Source organism: Anser brachyrhynchus (assembly GCF_964034855.1).
Source record: "Anser brachyrhynchus genome assembly, chromosome: 11".
Taxonomy (NCBI): domain Eukaryota; kingdom Metazoa; phylum Chordata; class Aves; order Anseriformes; family Anatidae; genus Anser; species Anser brachyrhynchus.
Genome location: NC_137706.1, coordinates 11,203,807 through 11,231,626, shown reverse-complemented (window position 1 = coordinate 11,231,626; position 27,820 = coordinate 11,203,807). Strand labels below are relative to the sequence as shown.

Below are 27,820 nucleotides of genomic sequence, written 5' to 3'. Positions count from 1 at the left end.
AAGAGTCACAGCAGCCTCTGGGTATATTTTTTTTTGTTTGTTGCATTTCATATATTATCCAGTTTCACATTCTCATAGGATCAGCAAGTATAGAGCAACTTATTCTCAAATCTTTTAATACAAGCGAGACAGCCATGGTCATATAATACTTAAAGCACTTCAATACCAAGCAATAAGATGCTAAAACAAAAATTGCACAATTTCTTGTTTACTATGCCTGACTGAATCATTGTTACAGAAGACAACCCTTCTCTGTTCAAGCTTTTAACTAAACATTAACTTATCTTACAGGATTACAATTTCTCTTTTAATAATAATAATAATTAATTGCACACAAACACACAAGAAATTCTTTATGATGCATAAATATTTCCTTATTACACATGGTACAAAAATACTCGTACTTTTTTTTTGTTCGGTATTCCCATAAGGATGGCTGATTATTTGGCAGGACTGGATGCTCTCCAATCAGAGGGATGTGGAAAAAAAGAAAAGAGGTTAGATATTTTACAGCCTTTCTATATATAGCAGTCTGAAAAAATAATATAAGAACCCTGACTTTAAAACAGGAGAATGGATGAGAACAGAAACCCAGTGCATCGTACTTGGAGGAAAAAAAATAAAAAAACATTTTTCAAATTCTTCTGGTTGTACTGGGAAGGGGGAGGGCGGAGGTGGGCGAAGGGGTGAGACAAGGACAGTTAGTATTTCTCAGAGCCAAGTCTTCACCGACGCAAGATGAAAACCTTGATGGATCAATCCGTTGGGCCAAGACCTGTTGCTAACGGTTACACAAACGCTAGAACAAACAAACTTACACTCACACATACACAAGTTAAGTGTTTTAATTCATGCCAGAAAACATGCAAAACCCGATTTGCCTTTCGTTTCCTTCAGCCGAGCCGCGGGCAAGGCGAGCCCGGCACCAAGCCCCTGCCACCCCGGCCGGGTTTCGGCGCGGCCGGACAGTGAAGCTCAGCCAGGGAAGAGGTCCTGGGGATGGACGGACGGAGGGACAGCGGGACGGAGGCGGCGCGCGGCAGCTTCACAGTCCGGAGGGGGATGCGCCGGGGCCGGGCGCCTTGTCCGCTGGCCGCAAACCAAAGCGAGAGGAGTTGGAGCAATCGTCCCTGGCACATCCCTCCGCGGAGAGGCAGGGAGGAGGAACACGAGCCGAGGAGAGACGCTGCGGGAGAGGGGCAGCAGTGAGCGGGGCCGGATGCATCCGTGCCCCAGCCCCGTCACCTCATGCCCCCCCGTGCCCACCCGGGGAGCGGGGCTTGACCCCGCCACCCGTTAACGAGACCCAAGCACGTCCTTCGTGGGGTGCGTAGGGCTGGCGGCGGCCCAAGCTCCCATCCCTCCTCCCACCGGAGCTCAAGGACAGGCAGGACAAGGACAGGGCTCCAGGAGCGATTACTTACTTACTAACAAACTAACAAAACTGACGAGACTTCCATCCTTGCTGGGTAGCTTCAGAGGGAGGATACCAGCGCATCTGGAAGAAAAGAAAGCCACGCCAGAGGTCCGTGATCCAGAATAATTGCAAACCTTCAGCTCCATTAGGCCGCCTGAGAGGCGCCCTGAGCGGAGAAGGCTCCAGCATGGGAAAGGATGTGCCCCAAGGAGCACCCCAAGGGCTGGAGGCTCAGACAGGCACCGGGACCTTACCACGTCCTCCCTTAAGGAGCACAGCAGGATCCCACAGCTCTGAAGGGAGCTGGCTCCCCCCTCTCATGGCCTGCCTCAACATCCCCAGTATTTTCCATAGACAGAAAATAGCGTCCAAACTCACACCCAGCTCGCTACAGCATGCTGGGCAGCACCATCCAGGCTAGGAAGGGTCCTCACCACCAAGCCACATGGGAAGCTTATTGCTTCGGAGCTGTGCGTGAGGGGGCACACCCCAGATTTACATCCCAAATTTACAGCTCTCCCTCCCAGTGCAGGCTCAGGCAGGGCAGAGGAGGCTCGTAGCAGGCACACAACGCCTCAGTGTGGTGGTTGCTCTGCCTTCAGCCACCACAAGGCCACACACTTAAACCAGGCAACCTCCACTTGGCACGATTAAGACCTGCCTCATCTGCAATGGAAGAGACCCGGAGCAGTGATCCGGCCATCCAAAGAGGCTCCAGGCAGAGCACCAAGCCAGCAAGACACAGAGGCTTCCCTGGTCTTTGCAGCAGCATCTGCTGCTCAGGGCTGCTCCTTGGCAAGGAAGGACCCAAAAAGCAGACGGGTACAGAAACCAAACAGGCACTTCCAGCCTGTCAGTAGAGGCAGCAAGCTGGCAACATCCAGTAGAATAGCATCAAGACATCCAGATGCTCACGTTCAGTTTGCAAGACCAGTACTTGGGCTGGGCCACTGCAGGCTGGGATGGCAGCTGGCGATGCAGGGGACCAGGAGGTGGCTGCTCCTGCAGCCAGCACGCTGCCTAACAGATGCACTGGGGTGCATGCAGCAGAAATCTTGCTGCAAAGTCATCCAGCAGTGGAGATGCAGACCTGCGTCCCTGACCCCAGCTGCACGAGACCTTCCAAGGGCTGTGCACAGGTCTTCAGAGCTCTGAAGACAGCCAGAGGCTCAGTGACAGCCCTGGAATTACTCTTCAAGATAGGAACATCCTTGACAGCCCCTCCAAACCCCACTCCCTGGGAGCAGCAGAGGTCTGTCTGTTGATGGAAAGGCTTTGCACGCACTGCTGTAACACAGAAACACACAGCAAGTGCCAAGACCTTGATACGGCAGCCTCCTTACAGAGGCTGGAAGGGACAACAAGGTCACACCTCCCAGAAAACACAGCTGCCTGCGACGGCTGCATCCTCCCTCCACCAGCACAAGAGCTGTGACACCACTAACAGAACAGTCCCGAGCAGGAGCCTGAGGACTTGGGGTCCTTCTTGTGATGCTTCCCAGAAGGAGAGAGCCCTGCAGGTTTCCTCAGCTAGGCGAGGGCTGCTGGAAGCCAGGCTCTGGTGCCTGCATCAGATGGACCCAGCTCAGCCACATCCTCGCTCCGCTGCCACCACGCTGCCCCAGGGCGCAGCCATCTCCTTGCACCAGCACAGGCCAGGCAGGCTCCCAGTGCTGCTATGGCCTGGAGAGGGCTGACGCACCCAGGGGGCTGCCACAGCTGCTGCCAGCACCAGGACAGGGCAGGATCAGCCCCTTCCCCCCCATGACCAGGAGGTGCTTGCTCAGCAGAGCCACAGCCCAGGTCCTCCTCCACTGGCTGACATCTCCCACTCCAGCACCCTCCCCTCGACAGCTGGAAGCAGTTTCCTCCTGCCCAGCAGCAACAGGAAACTCCCCCGTCCTTCACAAGGCTGCGAGTGCTTAACCCCGAGAGCGGCCACCATCCTGCGCCTGCCCAGTTTGGTGCAAGCACATGCAAGGCAGCCACCCCGGTCCCCAAACCTGGTGGCTCTCCCACCCCTCCGCAGGGGGTCCGAACCAGCTCCTGCCCCATATGCAACCCACAGCCTCCAGCACCTCCAGTTCAACAGAAATCCTGCTTGTTCACAGCTCTGGCACAAATTAACCTTCATCTCTGCTGGCCCTCCTCTCCATGCTGGGCAGGGACATCCCAGGCTAGGAGCCAGCAGGAAGCACCAGAAGAACCAGATCTGCTAGCCAAGGGGGGACACTGCTGGAAACAACAGCCCATCAGGACAATTTTCTCTTCACATCTCTCTTGGGCACCTTGCTTGTCCCGGGAAGCAGAGGTGCTGCAAATGGGGGCACTGCAGCCACCTGAAGGAGGAGGCCAGGTACACAAGGACGTGGCAGGGTTGTCTCAAGGACTGTGATGCACCAAGCCAGGTCAGAGCCCGTATCTGAGGGCTTCGGGGAGGTCTGCTGTCTCTCCAAGGGGACTATCCGTCATGTGGGAAGCTGAGGCAGGGAATGGGGACAGATATCCAACATGGGGCCAGGGAAGTAGAGCAAGGGAGGCTTTTACTGGAAGACACGCAGTTGTTTCTGGAGCTGCATGAGCTCACAGTTGGAAGGGAGTCTGGCCACACCACTGCAAACATCCCCTGCTCGCCTGCCCACAGGGACATGACAGACACCGCCAGCCAGCTGCGGCCTGCCTCAGGTCCCAGAAAACAGCTGGAGAAGAGCAATGTGTGCCTCCACTTGCCACCTTCACAAAGCCAGGGGGAAACAACAGGATCAGCACATGGGGGCAGAGACATGCCCCATCAGGGCTCCAATCTCCTTGTGAAGGTCTGCTTCAGCTCTCCTGGTTGTGCTCATCAGAATTTAACAGCCCCTTCTCTTGATTGCCTTCCTTATGGAGAGCAGGAAGAGCAGGCCAAATACACATGGCCATCCTCAAGCCATCTTTAGCTTAGACAGCCCGTCCTTCCTCCTTAGTTACTTCTAGGTCTGCCCCGCAGTCAGCCCCAGTCTCTCAGGGAGCTCAGAGCTGTACCTACCCCTGGAACAGACCTGGCAGCTCCCCAGGTACCAGAAAGGCCTCCCTGTGTGGCAAGGACAAAGCAGCCCCTTCTCTGGGCTCCCGGGAGCTGGTAGGACCTCAGCAGCTCACTCAAGAGCTGCTCTGCTCCAGCTGGGAGCAGAGAGGAACACGACCCGCAACAGGCGAGGACAGCCTGCAGAGGTACACCACAAGCACTGACACCAGCCAGCAGGGCTCTCCGGACACTTCCAGCCTCACTTCAGCCAAGCCTCCTGCATCCAGGGTCCTGCAAGAGGGCTGGCTTGAGGAGACGAGCACGAGAGCACTTGCATGCTCTGCAAGACCCAAGCAGCTCAGCCTACCGAGAAAAACCTCACTGCAGCTGAACCAAGCACTCCCCATGCGGCTGCTGTCAGGGAGGGTCTGCACATCCTGCGCCGTGCTGAGAGGCACATGGAGGAGGACAGGCAGCAATCCAGCCCTGTTCCTCAGAAGGGGAATTTCAACAAGCATCCAACGCTTTGAAACCTTCTGGGTCAACTGCCTATGCTGCAGGTACTGGAGACCTCAAGCAAGCATGTGTCCTTTTCCCAGAGCAGAAATGAGGTGGGCTGCTTCCATTTGTTGAGCCAGGGAGAGCTGTGCCAGTTGCAGTTCAGGAAGTCCCTTCTGACAGCATCTTGGTCCAGTTCACTCCTCAGGTGAGGCAGAACGGCTGCTCAGCAGGTACCCTAAAGAGCTAAGAACGTCTCACATTTGTTTTTCCTCTGTCTAGGAGGAAACAAATGGCTCGGGGAGAACTTGCTCAGGGCTCCTTAGCCAGCACTAAGTCACTGGATTTTAGGCAAACACCACAGCCATGAAGTTCTTGAAGTACTCTTCACACTTATAAGGATCCAAGCCCTGAAAAAAAAATCCTGGTAAATCCTATGTGACAGCCCCAAACAGGCAATGGGTTATTATGCACAGGAAATCCACCGTGGCTTCCAACCTCCCATCGCAGGGAGGGTCCATCACAGCTCAGCTGCCACAATATGAAGTCCAGCAGATTTTGCAGACGGGACCCTGAGATCAAGCCAAGTGGTACACAAAGGGAAATGCCCATGGTCTGCAGATTGCCGTGCTGCCCACCGCTCCCAGACTCTACCAGGCTGGTGGCACCCAGGTGGTCACACGTCACAGCAGACAGCAGCATCCCAACAGGAGGCAGGTACTGGAGGAGAAGTGCAGCACCTGAACCCCTCCCAGCAGATCTGCTCCATGCTCTCAGCTCTTTAGGACCAGCACCCGGTAACAGCCATTGGGACCAGCCTCATGTCCATCCACAACAGCAGCCACAGCTCAGGAGATCCAGCTTGCCCTGGGCAAGCTCAGGCAGCGATCACAAGGGAAAGGTTGGAGAATTACTCAGAGCACTGGCTTCCTCTTCCATCGATGGGCTCTGCCTCAGCTCTATGCTGGGAAGACTCAGGGTCCTGCTGGGCTCTGTGTCACCACCACACAGCCACGAAGCAGAGCTGGGACTGCACCTTCCACTCCCTTGGGCAGTCCCAGCTTCAGAAGCCCACCTTCACCATCTCCTCAAAGCCTCCAGCCCATGTTTCTGCTGCTGGCAGCAGCTTTGAGGCTCTGATGGCACCTCAGGCGGCCTAACCCCAACAGGATGGGCAGCTGGGAGCTTTCAGTCCATGATCTCCTCCCTGCCCTGGAAGCATCAGCCACAGCCTGCCTGCTGGGTACCCAGCATCTGTCTGGTGTCCTGCATGCACCATGCAGCGACTGCCACCAGCCTTACCCACAAGTTTACGAGATGCTCCTCTATGCTGATCTCGGGGCAAGTACTGCCCTCAGGGGTGCTGCCACAGCTGGAAGCATCACTTTGCAGAAGAGCACTGAGCGCCCCTGGTGTCTCCTAGTGCTCGCTCAGAGGCTGGCTTAGGGACACTCTAAAGACCATGGTTCCACATCAGAGACATGGTCACACAGACGCTAGATGAAACAGTGCAACAGGTCTAGAGAGAACAGGTTTCCACCCTGGTGGAAAGACCTCCCTCTTCCCAGGGCACCGTCTCAGCACATCTGTGCATCCCACAGTCTCCCAAGGACAAAGGCAGACCTCAGCCCCCATCCTTGATGACGTCTTTCCCCAACATCACTACCACAAAGAAGGGGAGGGGAAAAAAAGTCTACCCAGAACCACTGCAAGGAGAAGTGATCCCAGACTCAGTTCCTTCAGTAGATGACCACAGCAACCATCCTCCCTGCCAGCCAGTCCCAGGCTGGGCCACCTTCCCTCTTCCCAGCCTCCCAGTTCCCTACACCACTCCCAGGCCACAGTTTTCCCTCGTTGCAGCTCACGAGACCTACATCCTGCCTGTGATTTCAGGCTGCAAAGAGAAGCCAAGCTCCAGGTAGGAACTTGCTCCATTTCCAGTAACTGGAGAGGAAAGAGGTGAGATTAGACCCATGAGTAGGAGCAGGGTCTGTCCCGATATGCAATTCTGGAACAAAAGTGACCGGCAAGTGCTGTTGTCTAACGTGCCCGGTAGAATTTAGTCGTGTGCTATCACTACCACGTCACTCACCTCCCCCACCGTGTGCCAGGAGTGAGGTCAAGGTGTATTTCTGGTTGCCCTCGAAGGGTCGTGGTTGGGGAGAAACCAGGTTTCTTTCCTGCCGAGGGGCAGGATCATCTCTGCCGCGGCTCAACCAGGCTGCTCCCCTCCCGCCGGCAGGACCTGGCTGAGCCTGGCTCAGCTGGGAGGAGTTGATGTAAGATGGTGCCATGCTGTGTGCGCCATGTCATGTGCTGCCAAGTTGGAGATGTGGGTTAGAAAGAAGGCCTGGTATCTCATTCCCCAGGCTCTGGTGGGTGGGTAGCGTGAGGCCCATGCACTGGGTGGGCAAGGAGATACGGGCTAAAGAGATGGGCAGAAGCTTGCAAATCCCATGGTGCACCTTGGAGGAGAGATGGTTACCTTACCAGTCTTTCCAGACGGGGCTGCCATCATGCTTAACACTTCTAGGAATGGAGCTGTAGTACAGCCACTCCACTAGCTGCAATAAGGCATCACTAGGGCGTCCCATCTCCAGGGACAGCTCTGAGCTTCAGGGCTAGCCTGCGCTGGCATCATGGCTGGAGTTCACTAGGGACATCAAAGGAGGGATTTGAGAGAGGGTGGGAGGGAGGGAAGGCAGATGGGACAGTCTTAAAGTCAGTGGCGTCCCCGCAGGTAGAGGCTTTCAGCAGTGCCACAGTCACACCGGCAGCACGGAGGGACCCCATCCCCGCGACACGGCGGTGCCGGGAGCAGCGGTCAGTCTTCTGCGCGCGGCTTCCCGAGGGCACCCGGTGCATGAGCCAGGGCCAGCAGCCTCATGCCACCTCCTGCCAGCCCTCCGAGCAGCTCTTCAGAAGGCCGCATTGGTGCAGCACAGATGGCAGCCACTCTCCTCTCAGACTTGAGCACAGAGATGCGAGAGGATGAGCTCTTAGAGTTTAAACCTTTTGCCACAAGCTCTCTTTAGCTGCTGCCTCCACCTACACGCTCCCTCCGCGATTAATGGAGCTGCTGCAGCTCCAGGCACCCCATGAATGCCCTCCAGCCAACACCAGTCTCCAGAGGAAGAACTGCTGCTGCCCTGGAGAACAGCCCATGTGTCCACCACACTGACAGCGAGGTGAACCAGCCTTACCAGTGAGAACACAGGGCTCAGCACACCAGGACCAAGGCTACAGCTTTCAGCCCGGTTTGAGAGCAAAAGTCATCTCATCTCACGCTGACTCAACTCCACCCTGCCTCAGCTCTGCAAGGGAAAGGCCTCCAGCCTAGAGATCAGGCAGCTCAGAGCGGCCACCCTGAGTAATGTTTAACCCCATAAAACTTTATTGGTAACGTATACTGCGCCAGAATGTCTCCTGCGAGGTCACCGCCAGCTCAAGCACGACGCAGCGAGGAGCAGCCATGGCTGCTCGGCCAGCCTGCCTGCTGCTCTTCAGAAGAGGGCCGGCCCTGGCTGCAGTTTGGAGGGGCTACACTGGCTCCCTAGTGCTTACAGGAGCATAGCCTGTTACAGACCTGCTTGGGCAGGGAGTCCCTTGTCCTCCTGAGAGCTCCCTGGAGCTCAGGGGTCATCCTGCAGGCCAAAAGACATATTTGATAGCTAAGCTGCCTGCCCAGAGCAAGTATCTTACCAGCTGGAGGACATGAGCTCAAACCCCAGTGGGAGAAGATCTGGCTGAAGGCCTCCTTCGTTTTGGGAGAGAAGAGTTCTTTCCTCCGCCCAGCACACACCATAAAGTTTTGTGTCTAACCCTTCTGTCCCTGCACAGTCACTGATGATCATCCTTGAAGGAACCACAGTAATGGTTTCACCTTCCTCAATTGTCCCCCGATTGTCAACGGAGGGAGTGTTCCTGGCCCTCCCTGCTGGGGCAATTCTGGCAGCAACAGCCCTTGGCTCCTCCACCCTATGCAAGGGGCAGGGATGGAAAGGAGAGACTTCTGCTCCCCTGGGCTGCCCAGGAGCAGAGCACATTCAGATGCTCCAGGAGCTGTGGGCACCATCAATAGCTCTTGGAGAACACCAGCAAACAAAACCTCCTGACTAGTACGGACCTAGTGAAGGACCAGCCTACCTGGAGGCCTTTGAAAGATGGGACCAGTGTCTGGTCCTGCCCTAGGCCCCATATACCTCTTGCCTACCCTGCAGGAGCTTCAGCCCACTGCTAGCTCACCAGCAGAAGGCCAAAAGCAGCAGAGGACAAGCCTATGCAGGCCAGAAGCTTGCATCCCCTCCAGTGTTTCCATATTGCATTTGGACACAAGCTGGGGTTGAAGCCATTCAGTTACAGTCAAGATGCTGGCAGGAGCAAGAGGATGATGAAGGGCCAGCTCAACTGCTGGCCAGGTAGACAAGGTGATGGGACACAGCTCTTCTTCCTTTCAAGCTAAGCAGGGGAGAGCAGAGCTAAATGCCCTGCTTGGTGGGGCAGAAATAGCAGAGGCTAAACCCCGATGCTCTGGGGACTAAGCCCAGAGCCCCACTGTCCTGGCCCCACTGGCACTGTTACAGGAGCAGAGACAGAAGCAGGCAGAGCACAGCTGGTGATAACACCAAGCAGGGTAGGGACAGGGGCTCCAGGTTCTCCTACACAAGTTCTCCAAACAAAGCACCTTAACCTGGGGTGATGACATATCTTCTCTGCTTTGGCTTTCTTTTTGCATTTCCCCAGCTTCAGGAGATGTTATACTCAACAGGGGTGGTGGTGTCTCAGTACATTAAAACATTCCAGTATCAAACCAGTACAGGTACCCCTACACCTCCTGCTGTCAGCAAGCATACCCCAGGGACACCAGGCAGCTGGATGCGCCACCACCAGCATCTCCATAGGCCCACACACAAGCGACCCTCTCTAGCCTGCACCCAGAGGAGCTAATGGTGACCAGAGCTCCTTGCTCTGGCAGGGCTCTGGTCACTCATCCCCTACAGGACATTCCCCTCCAGCTTCAGAATTGTTTCTAAGTTACCTGGCCCACAGGGTTCCAGCTGAGCCCCTGAGCTTCAGCACTGAGCTAAGCCTTCACTTCAAGGAGGACATCTCCTAGCTATTCTACTTGCTGGCACATCGGGTATCCTACCAGCAGTCACACAAGGTTCTCTGGCCAAAGGTACCAAAGCCAGCCAAAAATTGAGTACTGACTTTCTCCAGCTCGCCTGCCTGGCACCAGAGGAAGGTTGGACCTGCAGGGTCAGAAACCAGCGCAGAGCTCTGGCTGCACTCAGGTCACCTATTTATTCAACAGGCTATGGCTTCGACATCTGCCCTGTGCTTTGTTCAGGGCTGGGGGCCCCTGCACATGGCAACTGGGAAGAGGCTTTGCCCAGGAGTCAAGGTGCAGAGGCCAGGGTCGAGCTGGCCAAGCAGAACCCCGAGAAAGCAAGAACCAGGAGAAGGGGGGAGAGGAGAGCGCAGTTCTTGGCGAGCAACTCACCTGAGCGTGAAGAGCGGCAGCCGCAGCAGCGGCCGCCGGGTACGTGAAGGCGGCATGGGGGATGGCTGGGGTTAGCTCCGTGGTGTACAGGGGGTAGGGAGCCCACGCTTCTGGGGATGCTGGAATAAGAGCTGCTCCAGTCAGGTCATCTGGACAGGGGGAGACAAGGTGACAGCCTCTCAGTTGCCAGAGCCAACAGCCTGCTTCAGGGATGGACTCTGGATTTTTCACCCCAAACTAAAACTCTGCACTGCTGTCCCAGCAAGGTTTAAAATATATAATGCAGGTAGTCCCCTGCATTCTGCTCCTCTGGCCTCCCAGCCTTGCCAGCAGAGGCCAGGAGCATGTCCCATCCCTACTCCGCACCCCACATGGGCGCTAGGCTTTGTGCCTGGGCCACCACCAAGCCTCAGCAGGGCTGCTTGCCCCACCAGGGCACGCTGAGGGTGCATGGCACAGGACCAGCCCTTTATGCTTTGCATCTAGCTTAAAGCACTTGAGCAGTACCACTTCAGCTACCAGAACCAACTCTGCTCTCACGATGCTTCTAGTGTTGCTGTTAGCCAGAAGCCTTGGCAGATGCCTGTTGTTCTCCTGCAACCCCAATATGCTGACAGATTTCAGCCAGAGCATAGGTGGCTATGGTTCCCTTGTTACCCTGGCTGCACCAGGCTCTGACACCAGCATTCCCAGTGCCAGGCATCTCCCAGGCTGGGCCAGACACTGCCTCAAGCTGCCCCCCCAGCATACTCACAGGGGTCCCGTGCAATGAAGTGTGCGCCCAGGGCAGGGTGGATATTGGTGGGGTTTGGTGTGGCCATCAGCTTGCTCTTGGCCATCTTTGTGTTGGCTTTAGCAAACTCTAACCGCAAGGTCTGAGGGTTCTCTGGGTCAAAGCGGATGCCCTGTCACAGAAGAAAGCACAGGAATCTCTCAGAGGAAAGGTTTCCCATCCAAGCACAGGACGCAGCTACTCACGGAGCAGAGCCCAACCAGGGGATCAGGGCCACCCCCCTGCAGTCACACACCCAGTTCTTGTCACCTCATGTTTGCATTTCCATGTTTAGCTGGCCCAAGGCCACTACTTCCAAGATGAGGGACACAGCTTTGCTCTTTAAGTGCAGTTTGCCAGCCAGCAGAGCAGTGATGTAGTGCTGGTCAGGAAAGATGCCTCATCTTCTGCCATGGAAATATCAGTTTGGAAGGCTGCTCTCCTCTGCCACATCTTTCTAGAGCAGGTACCTTCTGGCTGCAGAGATCCTGGCAGTCCAGAGTGCAGGACAAGGACCCGCTCTGCTGAACTAACATGCTTTCCATCAGGACATTTGGTAAGTGAGGCTTTAAACGAGGCCGCCAGCACCAAGCAAGCCTTACGGCCATTTGACAGAGCTTTGCGGCGAGCCTGCTTCACTGCCCAGCTAGGCTGGTGAGCCAACCTAGAGCCCCACAGAACTGCTGCGGAACACAGGCTGAGCACCACAGGCCACGACAGAGCACTGGGTGTTGCTGTACCTGTTCGCTGAGGCTTGGCCTCCCAGAGGACCCTGCATCAGGTACCCCGAGCCAAGCACGACTGACATCAGCCCTAAACATGACTAGCTCTCCTGCCTGCCTGGTGCTGCAGGACCATTTATCTTTCGTATTTGTGGGCACAGCTGAGACTCCCTGACCCTTCCCATGCTACAGAGAAGCCACGCATCACCCCTGCCCACAGCTCCAGGTCTAGTGACTGCAGGGTGTACAGCCCCCAGCCCTCCCAGTACTCACATTTAAGGCGTTCTTTGCTGCTTCAGCACCAGCCCGGCTGTCAAAGGTCACAAAACCAACTGGCTAAAAGAAACAATGCCGATTTCAGTTTGGAAGCCTCTTCCCACTCCTCAGACCACCCTGACACCCTCTCTCACCTAGACAGCTTATAGGAAGCAGAAGAAACCACATGAAGCTGCACAGGGCTTTCAGGCAGAGCTTGAAGGGGCTTGGGTCAATGACCCCTGCTCTGTCTGCTCCCACCACACCAAAGTGCTTTGGCATTCCTACACGAGTGGGCACTTTTCACCCTAGCAGCCCCTCAGCAAAGGTCCCCCTTGACCACAAAGGGAACTGTTGCTGCCTTGGTTAGGATGGGTCTAGGGAAGGTTTTCTGGTGTGAGGCTGAAGTACCATTCCTCCTGCAGCCCCCATCAACACGGCCAGCCATGGGCAATATGGGAATGCTCAGCACGTGCTGAGAGCTTGGGGCCACCAGGATAGGAGGCAGTGAGCAGAACCCAGCTGCGTACGTGGCGCTGAACACAGACAACGCTTTAAACAGTGAAGTGGCATCTGCACCCCTTCCCTCCCAGCACATCTAGCAGAAGCAAAAAATACCCCAGCACTGGAAAAAGGAGGTACCTGCTTTGATGTTAGCTTGATCAGTGACCCTTCATAACCCTAGAGAAAGGAAGAAAGCGAGTCGGTGTCAGGTTCCTGAAGGAGCCAAGCTACAACCGAGACGTGATGCAACAGCTCCAGGAGTTCCTGCAGCACCAAACCCTCCACAAGGCAAGGTCTGCAGCAGAGGTAGATACATTAACCCATCTCCCAGGGAGGCATCCTTCTTTCCCACCAAAGACGACAGATCAGTCACAAAGCAGAGCAGGTATCTCAACTAACCCGTTCTTCTAGTCCGCTCAGTAAGAAACCCTCTTTTCCAGCTCCTTGTCAAGCTATTAAGATATGAAACCCTTGCCTGGGTAGCACGCAGGGAGCACAGAGCACCCTGTGCTAGAGGAATGCAAACAAGGACTCCTGGGGAAGAGGTTCATTTTGATGTAAATTTCTCTCCCCATTCCCCAGCTTCCCAGGTCCTGCACAGAAATGAGCTGCAAGCAGCAGCAGGTTGATTTGTACGCAGCATCACTGAAGCAGTACAGCACAGGTCCCAGACCAGGTACAGCCAGCTCACCTACACTAAACACTCAGAGCCAACCACTCACGACTAGGCAGACTGCAGAAGGACTTCCAGGACATTAAGACCAGACCTTCCAGAACCTCGAGCTGGCCACTTCCAGCAGCTGCACAGAGCCACCAGCACTGGGGAGCAGCAGTACATGGGAGGAGAAATGCTACCCCAGACCCCAAGGCGGCCAGAGAGGAGACACCTAGTGAAGGCTGGATAGTAACTGGGTCAGGACAAATGGTAGAGGAAGGGCTGGTCCAGCCAGGCAGCAGTGCTGACCAAACAGTCAGCATCAGGCTTGGAGACAGCATGATTCCAACAACAGGCTCTAAGGGAGGCTGCCAAGCTGAGCACAACCCACAGGATACCAGCCCCATTTCCTAACAGGTTCCCAAAGCTTTCACAAAAGGCCTCGCTTCCCACTTCACCCTTGCTTCCTTCTGGCAGAGGTCTTTTCTGCGAGGCTGGCCATAAGATAGCATCTTTCCCTCCAAAGCCCAAATCTGAAGACTTTCTTACCTTGAATGGTCGGAAGAGTAGGTAGAGCTCTCTGGGTTTGATGTCCACAGGAAGACCACTGACAAACAGAGTCCGTACCTAGGAGAGAGGTCAATGAGATGTACTGAAAGGAGACGTTTAGTACTGAAGTGGGAATACAGAGGACAGTTCAGAAGCTCTGTGTGATGGAGGCAGGGCATCTCGCACCAAAGGTGGCCTCGCAGGCACTCACACTTCCCTATATTAGAGGATTGTCACAGATGAGATGCACCCAGCCCTTTTCTTCTTTCCCCAGAGGACTTAGACCTTCCCAAAAATTCAGACTCTAGAACAGTTTGGATTGAATAGGGTATGGACAGCAGCCCCAGTCTTTGACTGGACCTTGATGACTAAGACAAGACCGTACACTGTCCAAAGCACTAAAGCCAAGAGTAACACACCTCACAGCTCCAGGAGAGACTGGTACAACTCCCACTTGTCTCTCTAGCTCTTCCTATGACATGAAGTGCTAGATCTCGATCTCCTTTCCCTAGCCCATCCTGGCACCTCACTTCAGCCATGAATTCAGAGACAGCCCTCAATTTTGCGAGCCACCTCACTACTACATGCACATCTTTTACTTCTGCAAGAGCCCCAGAACATCACTGGGAGGGTGATTTTGGGTCCACCCCAGCTCCTTCACCAACACACCCCAGACCTTTCAGGAGTCACTCTCAAACCAACTCATAGTGTCCATCCTGCTACAGCCAGCCGTGAGCCAGCTGTGCTGCACCAAGTCCAAGGAGACCGCTGCTCCTTCCAAGCCGTAGAGATCACGCAACAAATCCAAAGACATTTGTACAAGCACGAATCCAGTACCAGAGGAAAATTTCAACCGACAGCAATAGAATTCACATGAATAGCCAGGAAGCTGAAGCAGTATTAAAGGCTGATGGAGAACATTGCTGAAGTCAGACCATCGCAGCCACCTTCTCCCTGCACTGGGAGATGTTGGCTGCCAGCCTATTTCCATAGGAAGCAGCACAATGAAGCTGCCAAGATTTCTTGTAAGTCAGCACTGAGCTGGAAAGGGAAGTTATGCACTACAGAGGTCACCAAGACTCTAGTCATCGTTAATAAGGACCAGGAGACCGCAAGCTCAACTCAGCCAGCACCAGAGAAGCAAGGAAGGCAGAAAACTATGGGAACAAGATGGAGCTCTTCATTCCTTGCTCTTAATTACCTGGCTATGCCACCCACTGAAGCAATCCCAAACACGTCTCTGGAAGGTCATGGGACAGCAGTAGGGCATCAGCGCTCAGAGTGACGCCGAACTGCACCAGACGCATTTGGGGTAGACACAGCACGAGCAGAGCCTTTCTCCTGGCCCACTTCCAGTCGGGAGTTTACACTCCCATTACGTTCCCATGGCAGAAGCATTCTGCTCCCACACTTCAGTTTTTGCTTGGGCATTTCCCCTTCCCCAGAGGAAGGGGGTTGTACCTGACACCTCGTTAAACCTCTTTTCCCACCAAAGTGAGCAGCACACTCTTGCCCTGCTCCTGGGCTGCAAGCTGTGGACACCCAAAAAAAAACAGAGGCATGCAGCACAGCCTCCACACCCTGCGGGTCTTTGGGAGTAGCCAGATCCAGACTCCTCCAAGCAAGGAAGCTTCTGCTGTTTTGCCACAGGAAATACATATCTCCTTGTGCTCTTCTGCCCAGGTCAGCGACACCCATCACATCAGCCCAAGTGGCAGCGTAAGCCCTCCAGGATGGACGGTGATCACCAAGTCTTGGGGTGCTCTGCCCCTCTTTCTCTCTACGACCTGAGACCAAAGGCTGCCACCACCCCCGTTAATGCACAGAGCCCTTCTCCAGTCCAGCACATCTGGGATGCAGTCACTGAGCATCCCTCCTATCCCAAGTCCCAGCATTCCCAGGCTCAGTCCTGGGGTCTTCCCATCCCACCCAGCACCTTGGGTGACATCTCAATGCATTCCTCTGGGGCCATTTTATACCCAGGCAGAGCGGGCAGTGGCAGCCAGCAAGCCACGACAGCACCTCAAAGACTTCGGGCTTCAGCCTGAGCTATGCAGCGCGGCTGCTGCGCGTTCCCAGAAGACGCACAGCCATCTCTTGCAGGGGAGGACTGCGTGGAGCACGGTGGCACACATGTGCCTCAGCCATGTGAAAGCACCATCCCTTTTCAATATTTCAGGATTTGAGTGCGTTCAGCCCCCAGAATGGATGTTTCTTCCAAGCAGATAGAAATCTGCATCCCTGTTGGGTCTCTAAATGGTCCCGTGATGTGCGGCTGGGTAAGTCCTTGCGACAGGCGTGACAGAATAGAAGATGTGCAGTTGCTTGGGGAGGGAGAAAGTCAGCTACTCAGAGCCCTTACAACAGCCTGAACAGAGCAGCACAGGTGCCTAGGAAAGCTCTTTGTCAGAGGCAACAAGCTCCTAATGCTGTCCCCATCAGTTGCTGCCAAGGACAGGAACAGGAGACCTCCTTTCACAAGCTTCAAAGCTTCCCTTGGCCTCCAGATTCAGTTTGTCACTGCACATGGCTTTAGAAGGGGGACCCACAGCACCCTCCAAGGACCGGCATTGCCCCAGAGCAAGCCTGGCCAGTCCTGCATGCCACCAGCTAGGATCTGCAAGTGAGGTTTCCCCAAGGGTCTTGAGACAGACTAGGGAAGGGCCCTGCTCAGAAGAACAGGTTAGGAAAGGAGATGAGACCAAGTGGGTGGTTCTCCAAGATCCCTGCAATTCAGCACATCTGTGAGTGATCTGGCAGAGGGCAGGGGGAAGTGGGACCAAGTAATTCAGGGAGGAGAGCCTGGGGCTGGTGAGAGACCCAGTCAAGGCTCATAAACAGAGCAAGGCAAGCCAGAGACCATTTCTCAGACCAGGTGTGAGCATGAGATGAGCAGCAACCAGAAAGCAAAGGAGATCTACGGTGTTCCAACAGGAAGAGAGCAGGACGCATCTCGCCAGTCTAAGCACTGGGCATGCACTGTGGGCAGCCTTGGTCCAGCCTCCTACACCCAAGAAAGAGGAATTATATAGAAGAGCATCAATAAAGGGTTTGGACATGCATCTTCCAGTGTATTAACTGCACTGGGACTCTCAAGACACCCCTTCGCAGCTCAAGTCCTGCAGGCTGAGGCCACCAGGAGTGACACATCCACCCTTCTGGCCCTTACACTCGTCATGCCACAACGGGGTGCTTTAATCAGCCTGCCCTGCTTCACCAAACACCGGATCCACTTTGACATTCAGCTTACCCACAGAGCAGCCGGAAAAGCCACAGGGCAAACTTATGCGTGTGTGTGTGTGTGTGTGTGTACAGGGCTAGATCAGAAAGTACCTAAGTCAAAGTGGATGTTCAGCAGGAGTTTGGAGAAGATACGACAGAAAGCTCTCCAGGAATACCTTGTTCTGATGCTCTGAGACTCAAGTGACCAGCAGCAGAGCGGAGGCAGCAGCTTGGAGCAGCCCCTTCTCGCCCAAGCTGCTCCTCACCATGCACACAACCAGAGAAGCAGAGCAGCTCTTGCCTAGGACAGCCCAGCAGGGTCACGCTGCTGGAGGCCCTGCAGAAAACGCGCTCTCTTCCCTGTCCCTGCCCCCTCTGGGGATGTCCCCAGTCCAAACACCCGGCAGAGATGGAGAAGAGCCATGGAAAACAGGATTCGTGCCAGGAGGGACAAGACCATCTAGGCCATCTCTTAAAGAGGGAGGATCCCAGCACAGCTTCCCACGCAGGAGCAGGGAGGGACAAGGACAAAGCCAGTCAGTGCTCAGATCCTCAGAGGCTCTAAAGCAGTCCTTGCACAGCTGCATCTCCCAGAAGAGAAACACATCCAGTGCAAGCATAGCCAGGTGCTTAGCAAAGTTTCAGGCCAGCACAAGTCCTGTTACATCTGCATCTCCTGACTATGTCTGCTTTAAATAAGCGATCGAAGGGGAGTCCTGAGAGCTGCCAGACGCTGCCCTGCAGCCCAGCAAGGGTCAAGTTATGTCAAAAATGCAAAAGCACAAGCACCCGTCTCCTGCAAGGCTGCTCTGGTAGTTCTCTGGGCTTTCATTAAGAGATTGCTCCAAATCCTCCCACAAGCAAGCAAGGCAGAAGGGGAGGTTCTGCAGGATGAGGCTTTTAGCTGCATTTCCCACATCCCTGCTTTCACAAAGCTGTGGCCACTCCAGCTCCCAGCAGAGCCCTGGGGTCGTGCCGACATAGGAAGGGAGCCCAGCACCCAACAAGCTCAGACCGCATCCCAAAAGCTGTCCCCACTCCAGGCATGCAAGCCCATCACCCGTCCCCTGTCTCTGTGATGCCCTGCTGGCTGAGCCAAGCTGCCCCATAGCCACGTCCTGCACCACAGCTATTCCTGTGGGAACGCAACCCCAGCTGGGCACCCAGCACCCCAAGGATTGGGGCTGCAGCCCCCATGATGTTGCTGAGCCCCAGCGGCCGCGATGTGTCTGGGGCCACTTGACACGAGGCTGCTGGAATGCAGCGAGGCTGCAGGCAGCCCCAGGAGCAGGGACTTATAAGGCATGGATGGGAAAGGCGGGGAGCCAAGCGTGCAAAACTCGGCTGCAGAGAGGGGAAGGCTCAGGAGCGCTGCTGCTGGAGCTGAAAACCGATGGGGACGCTCCAGATGGGCTGCAGGGCTCCTGCCACTGCTCCAGGTGGAGCCAGCCCTGGGCAGTTTTGCTCTTCTGCACATCAAACACCCCCCACAAATAAAGAAAACAGAAGAGAGGCAGCTGATCTGCAGCTCACGGGCTGGCTACCACTGAGCCCCAGGGCAGGATCAGACCAGGAGTTGGGCACCAGCACCTAGTCCCCTGAGGCTGGAGTGTTCTGCACAGCTCTGCTCCCAGCTGGATCAACCCTTCTCCAACAAACCCGCAGCAGGCAGGGGGACACCACCGGGGCTCAGCCACCCCTGTGGTCAGGGCAGGAAGCAGCTCAAGCAAGGGGGGAAGCATGGAGAGGCACCAGCCCCTGCCTGGAGGAGCAGGAAGCACATGGGTGCCGATAAGTCCAGGCACAACGGGGCAGCACCCAAGAATAGGACGTGGCCGGGGCAGAGGAAGTGCTGCCAGTTACTGTCCCAGCGGGGCAGCTCCCCAGCTCAGGAAAATGCCAGCACAGCATCCCCCCTCCCTTCCACCTGGCCAAGAGGTCTGCTGGGCTAGGAGACACACGAGTGGCGCAGACAACACGCTGGATGCTCACCTCCACACTGGTACCACCCAGCCCACGGGCTCCAGCAGCCCATGTGCCACCATGAGGTGGCAAGGGACCTACAGACCCCTCACCAGCAGCTGGAGCCATGGGCCTCACCCATGGGGGGGGCTCAGGAGCACACGCACCACGGAAAGCTTCTACAGACCAGCTCCTCCTGCCCGCACCCAAGCATTTGTTCTCCTGGCGGGAGACACAGAGATGTGACAAGTTCCTGCCCTGACAGCAGGGTGTTGGTCTGTATGCAGGACCCTCAAGAGGAATATTCTCCCCTTGGGTCCTCAAGCAAGGGTATCTGTGCCCAAGGTCTCTGCCCAGCCACAAGTCAGATTCCTGGGCACCCTTCAGTCCTGCATCTCCTCTACTCACACATACAGAGCACGACTGGAGGCACACGACCCTCTCCTCAAACCAGCCTGATGTAGGGCAGCACACTTCTGGCCACGCTTCGCATCTCCATGGGCCAACACCAAGCAAGTCTTCCACAAAACCTGAGCAATGGTGAGCTGAAGGGCTGCAGCAGCTCTCTGCTATTAATGATAGCTATGGGACCATCACCCTGATCCCAGGGAACCTTTTGGGATTATCAGTAGGATGCCACAGCACTGAGCCACCATTGCATTAGTCCAGTTCCGGGCAAGACAGGGCTACTAGACAGTGGGGAGAGGCCATGCTACCCAAGAACAGACCCTAAATGCCAACCCTAAGCAGCACCAAGCCCTGGCCTCCACACAGCACTCTTCCCCACATGACCCCAAGTGGGCAGCCAGCCTGTAAGAAACAGAAAACAAGGCAGAGGCAAGACTATCAGCCCAGACGGAGAACTTCTGTTAGCCCCCAAGACAACAGCTTTGATATGCAGCCAAGTTCTAGGACCTCACCCCACACTAACACGAGAACCCACCGCCATGTCCTTAGCAGGGAACATGCCATCCCAAACCGGGAGGTGCAACCAGTCCACAGCCTGTTCTGAGCTACGCAGCAGGGCTGGAGGTCCTCCGCATGAGTAAGGCTGTCCTACCGGTCCCTTGGTTTTGAGCAACCACAGCCTGTGCCCAGGAACAGAGGAGAGCGTTGTGTGAGGCCAGCACACGTGGTGCCATGCAACCATGATCCAGAGGCACACACCCCAGCAAGCACCGAGCACACCAAGGAAAGGCTGGAGGCAGGAACTCATACCAACACCCCGCCTCCCTGTTCTACCAGAGGGATAATATCCGCCTGGTTGGGCTTGAGACCATTCCTTCCCATAGGGCACGCAGCAGAGGTCAACATCCTGTTCCTGTCTACATATCCAAGCAACTGAGGGAGCCCCAGGGCCAAAGAAGTCCTTGTCACCCTGGACACACCAGGCAGAGCCCAGAGCTCGCAGAAGTGCCCTACCTCCACACCTGCCACCATCCAAAGCATCGCAACACAACACCCTTCATCAGGGCTGAACCAAGGGGGACAGCAGGCCCTCAGGCCTCCCAGACACGCCAGGACCCTACAGGACAGCAGCCAAAGCACCCTTGCCAAGCTCATGGTCTCTGCTTTTGCCACACTGAGGGCAGGTTCACCTGGCACAGACGCACTCACGGCATGAGGGCCACCACTTCCCCAGGGTCCCTCCTCACCAGACGCACTGGGCTGCCTCAGGACCACAACTATGCTTATGCACAGCAGTGTGACCCCAACCCAGCATCTCCAGCACTGGGGCTGCACCCCTCTGCCCTGCTCCCTAACCAGGAGGGACTTCACAGCACTCGGCACACAGGAGGGATTCAGCTTCAGACATCCCACGTGGCATATGGGTGTTTTAAAGCACAAACGGATTCTTCCCACTTATGGCCTCTGCCACATGAGACGTCCCTGTGTAACAGTGACTGCTGCTGTAGAAGGCACTGCCCTCTTCCAGAGGTGGCCTGTGGTGTAGGGACACGTGGGGAACAGACACCTCAGGGCCTCCTGACAGGCTGAGGGAGCTGGGGTGTTCGGCCTGGAGAAGGAAAGGCCCTGGGGAGACCTCACAGCGGTCTGCCCATGCTAAAGGGGGCTGCAGGAGAGATGGGGGGGAGACTTTTTGTCAGGGCGTGGTGATAGGACAAGGGGTAAAGGCTTTAAGCTGAAAGAGGGTAGATTTAGATTAAATATAAGGAAGAAATTCTTCACTCAGAGGGCAGTGAGGCCCTGGCCCAGGCTGCCCAGAGAAGCTGTGGGTGCCCCATCCCTGGCAGTGCCCAAGACCAGGCTGGGTGGGATTTGGGCAGCCTGGGCTGGTGGGAGGGGTCCCTGCCCACAGCAGGGAGGTAGAATTAGATGGTCTTTGAGCCCCTTCCAATCCAAACCATTCTAGGATTCCACAGCATAAAAGCTTTCGAGACCACTCTCCTCCAGATCTGAAAAGACCAGCTCCCAGGCCAGGTCTCCTAGAGAGGAGGTGAAGCGCCTGAGCCTTTATTTCAGGCACTCGGGGCCAGGACAGGCAGAATGAAGCATTGCTCCACGATCCAAGCAGCTCAGTCTTCGTGACTCAGCAAGGCTTAACCTGGCGGAGACCAGCAAGCCCACGAGAACTTCTAGCTCCAAAAGCGTTCTGTACCAGCACTGAGGAGTCATGCTCGACTTCACACAGTGCCAATTCCTCTAGCAAAGACAGGGCACCGGGACAGGAGGAGATAACAGGGAGACTCCCACATCCCTCTCCCAGGAAGGGCAGCTCATTGGTAGACCAAGAGGAATGGGAACACTCCAGTTCCCAGACCCTCCACGTGCATGGTGACTTCAGGGTATTTGCTGGGCCAACTATCTGTCAGTAACAGAAAGCCGCGTTTAACATCGAAGATACTCTCACAATGCACAGAAACATCTCTGAAGTGAATCACCAGCCAGACAGAGCAGAAGAAGATTACCAAGTAGTGACCACAGCTCCTGCACCCGCAAGCTCCGCATAGCAAAGAGCAGCATCACAAAGTCATTTGACTTCAGAAATCACATTAATCTTATTTGTTTCAAGTCAGAGAGCTAGAATCCATGCATGCAAGAGGTATCTAGGTCCACTCAAGTAGAGATTACAGAAATCAAGAAGTGTCTGGCACCAGTCCATGAAGGGCTACAGCCACCCAGCACGTAACACAGGCTGCTCACCAGTGGCATTCCTGGATGCTTCTGGCAGCCCCAGCATGCTACAGAGCTAAGAAAGGCCAGGGACGAAGTACTCGCTACCCGTGCCCAACCAGAACTCTGCCCGTCCTCCTTCTGGAGGCTGCACGGATGCCAAGAGCCTCCTGCCTCCCAGAGCAGGGTATTCTCCAACTGCTGGATACCACCACAGCCTCGCCATGGACCAGCAGGGAAGATGCCCCTCTCCCAGCAGAGAGGCCCCGAACACAACGCACGGTGGTGAGCACGCAAGCTCCCCCGGCTGCGCGACGAGGGCACGCAGCACCTAGGCAGCTGCCAGTCTCGCGCTACCCCTGGGGAGTGCGGGGACATATGCTGTCATGCAGATCGGCGGCTGCCTGGAAAACTAAACAGAAGATAGCAGCAAGTGGGGAGGGATCGGCTTTGGGGAGGTGTCGGGTGAGGAACAGCAGGGACTGACATTCGGCCCTGTTTGTTTAACATTCCCATTAACGACCCAGAGAGGAGCAAGAGGCATTCCTGTCCTCCGCATGTCACCGGGCAGGAAGGGGCTGCGAGATGCGGGGGCTTGCAGATTAGATAAAGGGAGAGGCTGAATTTGGGAGCTTCATACCACTGCATCTGGGGCACACAGTGCCCTTCTGAGAATGCTCTGGGAAGCAGCAGAGGAGGCTTGGGGCGGGGTGCATCCACAGCACCAGGATCTGGCGACATTATCAATGCAGCTTGGGAAGATATTCTGGCATTCCCTGCTACTTGTGTTGGGATTGAAGGATTCGCCTTTGCATTAAATGCAATTATTGACAGAAGGGAGCAAACAGATCCAGAGCAAGGGGAGCTCTGGGCAAGCATCTGGGCTAGCCCAGAACACAGCTGAGCCCCGGACCACAGCAGTACCCTGAACACAAGGCCGCTCCTGGTCCTTGTGTCACCATTAGCTTCCTCTGCTGAGAGGATGGCTTCTGCTCAGCCACAAAAAAAACCCTTTGGAGGGCTCGGAGTGGCCACCGGGGAGCCCAACGAGCAGCTAACACCATAATTTGTGGTGACAGCAGGACCCCAGAGGAGGGCTTCCCAACAGCAACCCCACCAGGCACAGGGACACCCCCACCAGCCCATCACCTCTCAGTCATCCTAAGCCACCTCCAGGACGGTCAGACATCCTCCGCACCCCTGGGGGCAGGGTGATGAACACAACCACGATGCAGAGCTAGCGGGGTGGGCCGGACTGTCCCCCTCCCCACACACAGCCGGAGGCGGCACGATGGAGAGCAGGGACACCTCTGCCACAGAGCTAGCCCCACACTCTTTAATTCTGTTTTTCAGCCACTAAGCATAACCCTGGAGAACACCAGACTCCCGAAACATAATAAGGACAGGCCAGCTTCCAGCACCCAAGTGGCCAAGCCACCGCCAGGCTCCCTGAGCACCACGAGCTCACCCGGCCACCACCGAGCCAGAGCTGCGATGCACCACACGGCATCAGCCTCGGAAAGCTTTGCAGGCCAGTGAACAATCGGATCAAGGAGCCGCATTAAGTCTTCTGTGCGCACGTGACACCCCCTGGTACTGAGCACCCAGAAAGCTGCGTGGGGCCCCGGGTGCTCCCTCTCCACCCACACACACCAGTGCCGCCCAGTGAGGCAGGGACGCGCCACCAGCAGCATCACAGCCACGTCCCATCGCGTCACCTAAGCCTTGCTCAGCAGAAGCTGAGCCGCGGCCACCACCTGCCCATCCATTCCACCCCATTACCCAGGACTCCACGCCAAGGGTCGCAAGGGCCCCCGGGCAGCTGGTGCACGGGGGCTGTCCAGCCCCGGGGGTGGCAGAGCGGCCCGGGCGCCATGTTGCGGCGGCGCGAGCGCACGGCGCGCTGGAGGAGAGCGAGGGGAGGGGGCAGAGCATCTCCCCGCTCCCCAGGGCTGGGTGCGGAGGACTGCAGCAAAAGGCTGCCAAGGCTTTTTCCAACGGCGTCTCCAAGATGGAGGAGAGCAGGCAGCCCCACCAGACCAACGTCGCCCCAAGGCACAGCGGTAGCGACGATGCTGATGCCCAGCCAGTGGCCAGAGCGGACCCGCAGCCTTGAGGGCTGGGCTCCATGTGCTTCGGCAAGTGGCTATGAACGAGCAACCCTCGTGAGCCCTCCCAGCGCAGGATCCGGCTCATGACGGCTGTCCGAGGGATGGGGACGGCAGCCAGGGCGGCTCCCAGCCCTCTCCAGCCCCAGCCAAGCTGCCAGCACACATGGCACGGGTTCCATCACCCAGGTTTGTCTGTCCCTACAGCCCACAGTGGTGCCTGGATGCCAGAGCCTGGTCCCACCAACCATGGGGACTTGGGAACAGGACTCCCTCCCCCAGGGCAGCAAAGTCCCTGTCCCGTGAGGCTATGAGACCACCGGGCTGCTCTCTCCCAGGGCTCACCACATCAGCGCTGTCAGTCAGAACACCCTGCCCTCGATAACCCCGATGCCCACCGTGTTCCAGCCCCAGCTCCCTGACCCCCCAAATCTCCAGCTCCTGCAGCTGGACCTCGGTTCCGCAGCCCAACGAAGGGTCCCTCAACACCCCCACACCCCACCCCGACGCTCCAGATCCCCAAAACCCCGGACCCCCGAGGCTCCGGTGCCCCCCGCTCCCAGCGCTCCGGGCCCCCGACGCCCCGGTTCGCGGCCCCGCCGTGAGCTCCCACCTCCTCCTCGACGTTGCCGCCGCCGTTGGTGTGCTCGGTGTCCTTGTTGAGGTTGCTCATGGTGTGGGACCGGGGAAGGGGGGAAGAGAGAGACAGAGAGAAAGAGAGGGGCGAAGGGGAGGGGGCACAGCTGCTCCGGGGCTCGGCGGGGCCGGGCGGGGAGCGGAGCGGTGCCGGTGCTCGGGGGCGGTGCGGGGCGGTGCGGCGCTGCCCTCCCGGTTCACATGCGGTGACCCCCGGGCTCCGCTCCGCTGTTAAGGACCGGGCCGGGCCGGGCCGGGCCGGGCGGAGCTCAACGAGCCGCAGCTGCGGGGCCGACGCGCCCCAGCCCCAGCGCCAGCCCCCGCCGCTCCCGGTGCCGCCGCTCCCGGTGCCGCCGCCGCCGCGCACCGAGCAGCGGGGCCGGGACCCGCCCGCCCCCGCCCCGCCGGCCCCGGGGCCGCCCCCGGGCCGCCCGCCGCCAATCCCGGCCCGGCCCGCCCCCGGCCGTCGAGGGGGTGGGGGGTGTCGCGGGGCTTTTTTGGTCGGGTTCTGTTGTTTTTTTTGTTGCGGGTTCGGGTTTTTTCTTGTTGTCGCTGTTGCCTTTTTTTTTTCCCCTCCCTTTCCACGAAAAACTTTCTCAACTTTGATGAACTTTCGGGCTTCAACTTTCTTAAAGGGACCGGCGGCCCCCGAGCCGGGACCGATCGCTCCGGGCTGTCCCCGGGGCCGGGGGAAGGCGCTGGGCTCCCCCCTGGGGCTCCAAGGAGCTCGGGGCTGCAGCTCCGAGCGCCGCCGTTACCCCCGTGAGAGCCCCGAGCCCCCGGCACGCACCCCGTGGGCTCAGGATGCGGGTCCTGTACCCTAGAACAGCATCCCCAGGGCAGCAGCCCCACATCCCTAGGCCAGCAGTCCCTAATTCCCGAGGACAGCAGCCCCAGTCCTCCTGCAAGAGCAGCCCCGTGTCCCAGGCGCACAGCCCCGCTCTCAGCCTCTCAGCCAGCGCTGATCGCCTGCTCAGCTCCAAGGCTGGGTGAAAGGAGGGGAAATGTCAGCCCTGTTCTGTCCCCCGTGGTCCCACTGCTCCCCCGAGCAATGTGTGCTCCCAGTCCTTGGCTTCTAGGGTTGGCCCCGCCTGGAAGTGCTCTCACGCCCAGGCTGAGCAGCATCACTGGTCACAAAATCGCAGGATCGCAGCACGGTTGAGGTTGGAGGCACCTCTGGGTCCACGTGCTCCAACCCCTGCCCAAGCAGGGAGACCCAGAGCAGGTTGCCCAGGACCACGTCCAGGCAGCTTTTGAAGATCCCCACGGATGGAGACCCCACAGGCTCTCTGGGCAGCCTGGGCCAGTGCTCCATCACCTGCACAGCACAGGAGTGCTTCCTGGTGTTCAGATGGAGCCTCCTGTGCTCCAGCTTGTGCCCAGTGCCTCTGCTCCTGGCACTGGCACCATTGATGAGAGCCTGACTCCATCTTCTAGCAGAGATGTTCCAGTCCTTTGACCACGTTGGTGGCTTCCTTCATCCAGCCCCACAACCATCACTGCAAAATCAAACTTAGTCCATGACAGACTCCAACCAACGCTTTGCTTCCAGCAGCAGCTCGGGGATAACATTTAGTTCATGTGTGTGTTGTGAAGAGGTGCGAGCGTGGCTGGGTGCAATCACAGCTGATTTCTCTGCTGACACCTGGGTTTGGTGCCCTGTTCAAGCTCCCGCTCCTGACTTGCTTCTCCACCTGGGTACGCAGAGGCTCGTCAAGAAAATTTCACCCTAAACTCAGCCACTAGCATGACCAAGGAGCTTTGGGTCCAGCACCATCACCAAGGGTTCCCGTAGTCAAGCAAATGCCCACTAGGCCATGTCTTCATGGGAGGTGTCGTGGTTCTCATGTGGCCAGTGGCAAGGAGATGGCTTCTTTTTGTAAGGCTATGCAATGGAGCTTCTAAACCCGAAAGCCTGATCCGTGCCAGGATGCTGTCCTCCAGGAGGGGGGGAAGGAAAAACAAAAAAGCCCTTTTTAATTAAGAAAACCAATTATTTACAGTGCTGATCTATGGTATTTTTTTCACCTTTACACCCCCAGCCCTGCCAAACCCAGGGAGAGCCCCCAATCCACCCCCACAGCCGGGTCATCGCCAGGACAGGGGTGGCCGCTTCTCCGCTCAGCAGCGATGCAGCGCAAGAATGTCGAGCAGACACGGAGCTCTGCCCGGCTCTGGTGTTGGCAGGATGCCTGCTTTGAGCAGCTGATGGACCACCCGGGTTCTTCCAGGTGACACTTCTCTCCCTTATTGTAGGTAGCAGCCTAAGCTTGGCCATCCGATGTGCGCAAGGTGGTTCACTTGGTAGGAAAGTTCCTTGTGGGGTTGTTGGGCAAGAGAGAAGCATCGTGCTTGCACAGCCACCCCTCAGAGCTGCATTCGCTGGCAGCATCCCGATGTCCCAGTGTCCTGTGGCTCCTAAGTCCCACTGATGTCCCCAGCAGTGTCACAACCAGGCAGCCTGTCCCCTCCCAAGGGGCTTCAGTGAAGCGGTGTGTGCTGCAGCAAGGAGCCCCTGCTGGTCCAATTTCTTCTCCATGGGGAGAAGATGATGCTTCCCATCCCAACAAGCTCACAAATGTGGACAAAAGCTGGGACAAATGATGCAGTTGCTGCTTCCAGCTTGCGCAGGAGAGCCAGTCCACCAGAAAAGTGTGGGATTTGGACTGAGGACTTTTTCTTTGGGTTGCTCTCCACTCCCCGCATCCAGTGGAGCTGCTCAGCTTCAGCTGCATCATCTGAGAGCACATCAGCTGGACCTGGGTGACACTGGTTCAGGACAAGCTTTACAGCAACATGTTTTCATGCCAGCACTTTGCACCCTGGAGCACCTCCTGTCCAACAGTATCTACCTCTGCAGTCTGGCCAAGGCCTG

General features: G+C 56.8%; 1 protein-coding gene across 4 annotated transcripts; it reads right to left on the bottom strand.

Moving 5' to 3' along the window:
• On the bottom strand, nucleotides 1–25,351 carry RBPMS2 (RNA binding protein, mRNA processing factor 2). 4 transcript variants are annotated; one of them, XR_013955905.1, is made up of 9 exons: nucleotides 24,923–25,330; nucleotides 13,883–13,960; nucleotides 12,817–12,855; nucleotides 12,193–12,255; nucleotides 11,180–11,330; nucleotides 10,426–10,574; nucleotides 7,413–7,575; nucleotides 1,425–1,498; nucleotides 1–1,186 (listed from the first exon to the last, which is right to left on the bottom strand). XR_013955905.1 is itself a non-coding variant. In XM_080607431.1 (8 exons), the coding sequence occupies exons 1-7, from the start codon at nucleotides 24,980–24,982 to the stop codon at nucleotides 1,436–1,438; spliced, it is 603 nt and encodes a 200-aa protein (XP_080463557.1). In that variant the 5' UTR covers nucleotides 24,983–25,351; the 3' UTR covers nucleotides 1–1,186; nucleotides 1,425–1,435. The 4 variants fall into 4 exon arrangements, 2 of the variants coding, with proteins under 2 accessions (XP_080463557.1, XP_080463558.1); XR_013955906.1 differs by having other exon boundaries at nucleotides 1,429–1,498; XM_080607431.1 differs by lacking the exon at nucleotides 7,413–7,575 and having other exon boundaries at nucleotides 24,923–25,351.
• Nucleotides 25,352–27,820: the final 2,469 nt, after the last annotated feature.

Coding starts and splice junctions, on each gene's coding strand:
- RBPMS2 (XM_080607431.1), bottom strand. CDS start 24,982: ATGAGCAACCTCAACAAGGACACCGAGCACACCAACGGCGGCGGCAAC. Junction 13,961..24,922: donor GCGGCAACGTCGAGGAGGAG/GTGGGAGCTCAC, acceptor CCTCTCTCCTAG/GTACGGACTCTGTTTGTCAG. Junction 12,856..13,882: donor TACTCTTCCGACCATTCAAG/GTAAGAAAGTCT, acceptor TCCTTTCTCTAG/GGTTATGAAGGGTCACTGAT.